Source organism: Protobothrops mucrosquamatus, unplaced genomic scaffold (genome assembly GCF_001527695.2).
Source record: "Protobothrops mucrosquamatus isolate PMUCROS unplaced genomic scaffold, P.Mucros_1.0 scaffold_280, whole genome shotgun sequence".
NCBI lineage: Eukaryota > Metazoa > Chordata > Lepidosauria > Squamata > Viperidae > Protobothrops > Protobothrops mucrosquamatus.
The window spans coordinates 2,336,739-2,344,099 of NW_015386356.1; the positions used below are offsets into that span (position 1 = coordinate 2,336,739).

Genomic DNA, 7,361 nt, shown 5'->3' on the forward strand with positions numbered 1-7,361 from the left:
GATCCCTGATCTCCCTTCCTTCCGCCGCGCCCTTAAGACATGGTTATTCCAGCTTGCGGGACTGGCCTAGGGGAAACTTTTAGAGGGGGTTTTAATTATATTTTAATTAGATTAAATTTAAATATTTCCTTTTTAATTAATTTTTAAATTTGTAATGTTATTTGTGTATTTTTACCCGATTGTTAGCCGCCCTGAGTCCTCAAGGAGAAGGGCGGGATATAAATTTAATAAAATAAATAAAAATAAAATAAATGATAGTTAAAAGATGAAGGGAGAAGGAACTTGGTGCAAGGTGGGGGTGAGGTGGGATTATGGTATGGTCAGAGTGGATAGTGCTCTTTATCTGATCAGCACAAGAAAGCAAGGAGAAATCCTCATTTGCGTCATTGAGCACAATCTAAAAATGGTCTTGCAGAGAAACTGCACTGTATAAACACATAAGCAATTTCTCTGCAAAAACATTTTTGAAATTGTGATGCATCTCTTTAAAAATGTTTTCCTTTGCTAACAATTAAAATTGTTGTGCGGGTTGTTCGGAATTTTAATTGCACTTCCTTCCCATCCTAAGTTCTCTTAGAACTATTTGGCCTCTAATTAGGCTGTTATTCATAATTATACACTCTAATAAAACTTCAGGTTTTCTTATGATTGTGTAAACACTCTCTGAGTTGAGATTGACTCCTGGTGATTACAAGGAAACATCTATGAAGCTTTTTTGGCAACAATAGGGAAACAGTATATATATATATATATAATAGAAATAATAGAAATAAAATAGTCTGAGCACCAGGATAATATTAAAACAAAAACTGTTTAGTACAAAAGCTAAAGCTAAGCTTTCGTCGGCCAACACTGCCGACATCCCTTTCCCAGTCTTTCCCCTGCTGGTTTGGAGGGCTTCCTCAGATCCAGCAGATGGGCTGCTGCCCCTCCACGATCAACGAGGGTCCCTTCCTTCTTCGTTGCCTGTTCAGGGCAACTTTCACCCTATTAGGGTTCCCAGTGGGGCAAAATCGAACTTGGAAGACAGAGGCCCGTCTTCCTGCACCCGTTATTCCATGACATCAAACCAGAAGTCAACCATAGGGTTTTCTGATGGTCTCCCATCCATATCTTTGACCCTGCTATTTATTTAGACAAAATTGTACTGTTTTCCTAGATAATTCTCAAAACATATAGTATTATCAACATTCTTAAGACAATCTCATCCCCTAAAACTTTCAAACGTTTTCTTTGAGAATGTTTCACATCTCATCCAAGAAGAATTGAACAAGCTTCTTGGATGAGAAATGAACGTTTCCAAAGTCATTGTGGCCTCACCTACAGCACATAACTCATTATATAATTATATTTCTTTTTCAAAAAAGGATTTTGAAGGACTGGTAGAAGAATTTTCCTCTCTGCTGGAATTTGCTACACAAGACAAGCCACTCCTAATCTGCCTTGATGGTATAAATGAACTATCAGAGGAATGTGGTGCTGACCTTTCTTGGATACCATCTGAATTACCAAAGAATGTACATTTTATTGTTTCTACTTGCTTGGAATCAGATGTTTCATGCATAAGAAAACTGGAGGTAAATGAAGTTCCTGAATGAATTGTTTTTCATTCCATATCTTCTCATATAATTGGAATTCCAAGGAAGCTTAATAATGTCAAGTACCTTTAAGCAAAAGCAACTGGCAACATAACTTTGATTCATTATAACAGGGGTCCTCAAACCCAGACCCACTGTTATAAGAAATCAAAATTATTCTGTTGCCAGTTGCTTTTGCTTCAAAGGTGCCCATTACTGGGCCGTGGCCAGTGGTGGGATTCAGCCGGTTCGCACCACTTCGGCAGAACCGGTAGCTAATTTTTTGTTGCCCAGGCCCAGAATGGACTTCCAGAAGTGGCAGCCACACAGATGCTGCTTATTTGAATCCCACCACTGGCCGTGGCCTATTCGCACATGCACATGGGCTGGCCCACCACTTGCGCAAGTTGAGCTGGTTCTCCTTTCTCCCCTTCAACCGGACGGCCAAGCCACAAAGTTTGGGGACCGCTGCCTTATAATACAATCATAAATTTTGTGGATCAAAATTTTGTGGATCAGCATAGGATTCACAACATTGACCAGCAATCCACAACCCTGCCTATTGTCAGGGCATAATTACGCACACATTCAGAACTTAGATTCATTGAATTACTGAGGGTTCAAATTTTGGAAGTTGCCATTCCACAATATCTAAAGAGTGGCAGAATACTATTTTTGTTCTTTCAGGTTCTCAGGAAACATTATGTACCAGACTTACCACCAACATTTTATTAACCAGTGTTGTGGAATTCTGTTAGATTCCCTAAACATTGTGGGGAATATATTATATTCCAACACATTTCCCTACCTATTTATCATGTTTTTATGTTCCTTAAACAAAATGATAATAGACCAATAATTTTGTTGTGGCTGTTGGCATACAAATCTAAAATCTTTTGTTGGTAAATTGGGAAAAAAAATAAGCAATCAGTCATTGTTTTAAGCTGAGACCTCAATTCCAAGTTTGCATTCATATACAAAGATGAAAATGAAAATGAACAGTTTTGTGTATAAAGCAGGACTTTTGTTCTTTTAAATTAATATTTTATAACAAAGTATGGGTGTTCAAGGTAGATCCAACAGAAAAGCTTCTCATGTCTTATCTCCCTGGTATTTTGACCTTTTTTCAGCCTGTCTTAGTACTAGGTGGACTTGATGAAAAAGTACTACAAAATTGAACTCAGGAGGACAAGATAGAAGGGGAAAGATCTGCTCCTGTTCCTCTATACACAGTTTAATGTAAACCTACTTTGTAGCTGTGCACACATGTGTACTAAACATGCACAATTTCAGCTGTTTTGAGTTTACTGTGATTACTGGATTAAGTGACAGCAAGATCGCACTGTAATGTAAAATTTCCTTTGTTCTAATATTTGATTAGATTGTCTTGCATTTGATTAGCAAAAGTGATCCTGTTGCTTTTGTGATTGGTAATAATAGTGCAAAAACTGAGATATGTTTATTTTCTTTAGAAGATAACCTTGAAAGAACATTTTTTTCAAATACCTCCTTTAACATTTGAAGAAATCAATGAAATTATCATCTTTTGGCTCAAAAAGGATCATCGAAGACTCACCCAATATCAGTTCAAGCACTTAATGGAAGCATGCATAGCCTGTCCATTGCCACTTTACCTATACTGTGCTTATAAGGAATCCTGTTTATGGACATCTTTCAGCCCAGACACGGAGGTTTGTCTCCCTCAAAGTATACCTGACATGTATTCTTGGAGGTTGAGCAGAATGGAAAGATCTCATGGTGAACAAATTATACAAAGGATTGCAGCTTATGTGACACTTTCAAGAAATGGCATCACTCAGGAAGAATTGCTCAACCTCATGTCAATGGATTGTATGGTCATTCAAGAAATAAATAAATTCCAAAAAAGCTCAATGTCACCATTTCCACTAGTGTTATGGTTGAAATTTTTAGATGATCTTGGAGATGATTTGAGAGAGCAAAGAACTGATAACACATATGTTTTTACTTGGGCTCATACTTCTTTAAAGCATGTGTGCATTCAGAGATACCTGAAATCACAAGATTCCCAAATATCACTACATGCTATCTTTGCTGACTATTACCTAGGTAGAAGCTCACAGGAGTTGAGGAAGTGCAGTGAACCATCAATATTTCAGCCTTTGGCCTGGACTCTGAAAAAAGAATCCAAGACCAGCTACATCTTCAATGTCCGTAAAGTCTTTGGGGCTCCATATCACCTCATCAGATCAAAAAATATTGCTGTTCTAATCAAAGAATGTCTCTTTAATTATGAGTTTCTTTTGTACAAATCCTGGGCCTCATCAATTGTCAGTATTGAAGAAGATCTAGGAGCAGCGATTAATGCTGACAGGTCAGTTCACAATAGTAAAATAGAATTCTGCATTAACCTAATATAATGAAGTAGCCCAATGTTCTCCACTTACTACATCATTGTGATGCTGGCTAGGATTTATAATCCCATTAGAACCAGGGGGTTCCAGAGGGTATCAATTAGGGAAAGTCTGGAATGGTCTACATTGAAATATGTTTTAGAGATTCACCATACATCAAAATAACATTCAGATAAAGCCTGGCTGGAGAACTTGTAGACATTATTTATTTTACCAGATCTGTATGCCATCTTCTCAAAGAACTCTAATCGGTTGTTTCTGAACTCCCCTGAGCCTTGATTGGTGTGCCTTGATTGGTGTGCTAATAATGAAGGGAAAAAATAGTTCAACAACTCACTAAATATGTCATGTTTCATACCCTTAATAAGAGTATTTCAACACTCTAATTATTTGTCACTCAAATATTTTGTGTTTATATTCTACTCATCATTTTGTCATGCAATGAATAAGAAATAGAATAGCTCAGTTTTAGAAAGCTTCTGTATAAAAACCACTTAAGACATTTGCAAAGAAATCAAAACTATGCATGCTGACCTTTTTTTCTTTGCCCCCTCCCTCCCCCACAACAGGACTATACCTGACTTAACCTTATTAAGAGAAACTCTAAAATTGTCCAAGATGGTTTTAATAAAAGATCCATGCCAGATGGCTTCACAGCTCATAGGCCGTCTTCATCAGATTGTTGCAGCTGATATACCAGTAGCACCAGGTAGAGCAAATTATGAACCTCTGATTTTCATAGAAAAATTCTGATTCTACATTTCTTTACTGTGTTTTGGTTTTTAATCTGTATATGTCTCTACTGGGATGTAAACATCAAAGACAGAATTAAACTATACTATCAATACATATCTGGAGAATTAATCCCATAAAACAAACTGCAGGCAAACATTCAAACAAGAGTGCACAAGGAAAATTTAATAGGGTGATTCATCAAATAAGCAAGATCCAAGCAACCTAGATTTACATTAGAAAACATTTATAGTTTAAATAGATAAGAAACAACAGGATAGGTAGAGTGGAGCCATCTAGGAATTTGAAAAGAACTGTTTATTCATTTCCAAAGGATAGCAAGGATTAAAAACAATTCAGTTCTTTAGCTTTAGTTTAAAAGAATTCCTGATTTATTGATTTGGATGATTGAAATGTTTATTGGAGTACCAAAGCTGATCTCTTCTATGGAAGGCCCATTTCTCTTTAGCATAGTGAGCTCTGTTGATAGCTATTCCTTTGGGCAGTGCTTTTTTTCTTTAAAAAAAAGGTGCCGGAACTCACACACATCATACTACCCGCCTTGCCTACCCTACAAGGTTCCATCCAAAAAAGGTGCCGGAACTCCGTTCTGGGTGTTCTATGAGAAAAAAAGCCCTGCCTTTGGGGGAAAAATACCAGATAGTTCATTTGAATTTATTAGGAAATTAGCCACACTATTTCATTATTTTTAGAGAAATGTTTTTAACAATGTCTAAGTCAATCTTGTATTAATTGAGAGAACTTTACCTTTAATTGCTACAAGATTCAATATGGAGGTTTTTAATTCTAGAAGATAAACTATAATAATTACACTTTGAAAGTTATATCTCTACAAGAAGTACAGAGGTTCTATATCTGAAAAAGTTAATCTTTAAGAATTGGAAACAGTAATGCACCATGTAATATTTCCTGTGTAAGATGTATATCATAGTATTATTAATACACATTTTTCCATGTTGATTCAGGTGATCCAAAAAAATATCTTTACCTGCCAGTTCTTTTATCCCAGTGTCAGAAATCTTCTATTCCTGTTCTTATACCTTCAACATCTTGCCTTATTGCTCCTGGTGGACTTCTCTGTGATCTTTTGAAAGGTGATATCGTATCTTTTCAGAAATGATTTAATTCCTAATTTATGAAGAATTTTACATAGACTGATTTCCATAAGATTTGGCCAATACTATGTAAATGTTATGTGACTTGCAATTTGGTACAGACAAATCAACTTTGCTATTATGTAGATGTGCTGAACAATCTGCCAATTTAATGAGATGGTTATTACAATCACGAATTTGTTTTCTTTGAAACCTTAAGTTACTGGTGCTGGAAGCAAATAGTTGGACGAGAAACAAAATAACTAACCACCTTTTATTTACAAACATAATCAGTGTTATCACAAAAAGTATGTACCTGAGAGGAAGATATATGTTTAATTCATTTTTGGAGTGTATCATTTCGTAGCATTGATGCTGTTCAATCTACCTCTGACATGTGTTATTGATTTCATGCTTTTACAATGCTTGATAATACCATGTTTCACAATATTGCACTCTCTGATAACACCAGGTGCTACTGCGTAATAACAGCCCACAGATTAAATTTTATGTATGGTAATCAGGCACAAGGAAACAACTCTCACTAGTGTTTGTAAGGATAGGAATCAATTATTGCATTGCATTAAACAATGCAGTATAATCAGTAATAGGGTTTCAATTGTGAAAAAATCTTTCCTCTAGTTGTAAAGGAGGCACCAATATTGTATTTTTACAAGACAATTCTCAGAGTTGTTTAAGGATTTACTGTGGATTTACTAATTGCTTCTTTCCACTAATTGATTTTAATCAGTTTTATTGCTCTTGGGGTTTGAGCGGAGCAATTCTAAATATAAATAATTGGCTGCAATCTTTGATGCTCTAATCCATCTGGCCATCAAAAAAGAAACAAGAAATGAAAGATGTATGTGTAAAGTATTGTTTGCTCCTGATACTTGCAATATTTTTGTGTTCAGATCTTTGTGTATCTTCATTGTCTTCCAGGACTTGTAGAAAAAAATCCTGGAAAGGAAATTGTGTAGATCAACCAAGCCAAATTTCTCTTTAATTTAGTGATCTGGAGAGGGCCTGGGGCATTTTTTTTTTTTGCAGGGGAGAGGGGCGGGGGAGAATCCCCAACCCAGAATTTATAATTTCAGGAAGTTCTAAACTTGGAGGCTGGAGAAAAAGTTTTATCCCTACAATCACAGCCTTCTTTTCTATATTTGGCAACACTTTGGGTGAGATTGATGTACGAGATAGTGAGTCGATTACCCAGGGACTTTATACACTTTGTTGAAGAATGATATATTTAATGGATGCTAACACCTGATATTATCATGGCCAACTGAAATGTTTAGTGTATCAGTATCCTTCAGAAAATAACTGTAAGTCAGGTACATGGATTTATTCTTTTGGACCTCTCAGCGGCTTTTGATACCGTAGACCACGATATCATGCTGCGACGTCTCGGTGGGTTAGGAGTGGGAGGCACCGTTATGCGGTGGTTCTCCTCCTTCCTCACCGACCGTACGCAGTCTGTATTGGCAGGGGGACAGAGGTCGACTCCTAGGCCCCTAACTTGTGGGGTGCCTCAGGGGTCGGTC

At 36.7% G+C, this 7,361-nt stretch overlaps 1 protein-coding gene across 1 annotated transcript in view; it reads left to right on the forward strand.

Moving 5' to 3' along the window:
- The window catches only part of LOC107302658 (NACHT and WD repeat domain-containing protein 2), a 13,480-nt gene extending 8,757 nt beyond the window's left edge, over nucleotides 1-4,723 (forward strand). The window contains exons 6-8 of the mRNA XM_015831779.1: nucleotides 1,368-1,577; nucleotides 3,050-3,930; nucleotides 4,540-4,723. Of these exons, the coding sequence (XP_015687265.1) occupies nucleotides 1,368-1,577; nucleotides 3,050-3,930; nucleotides 4,540-4,723 (1,275 nt within the window). The remainder of the gene's footprint in view (nucleotides 1-1,367; nucleotides 1,578-3,049; nucleotides 3,931-4,539) is intronic.
- The last annotated feature ends 2,638 nt before the right edge of the window (nucleotides 4,724-7,361 follow it).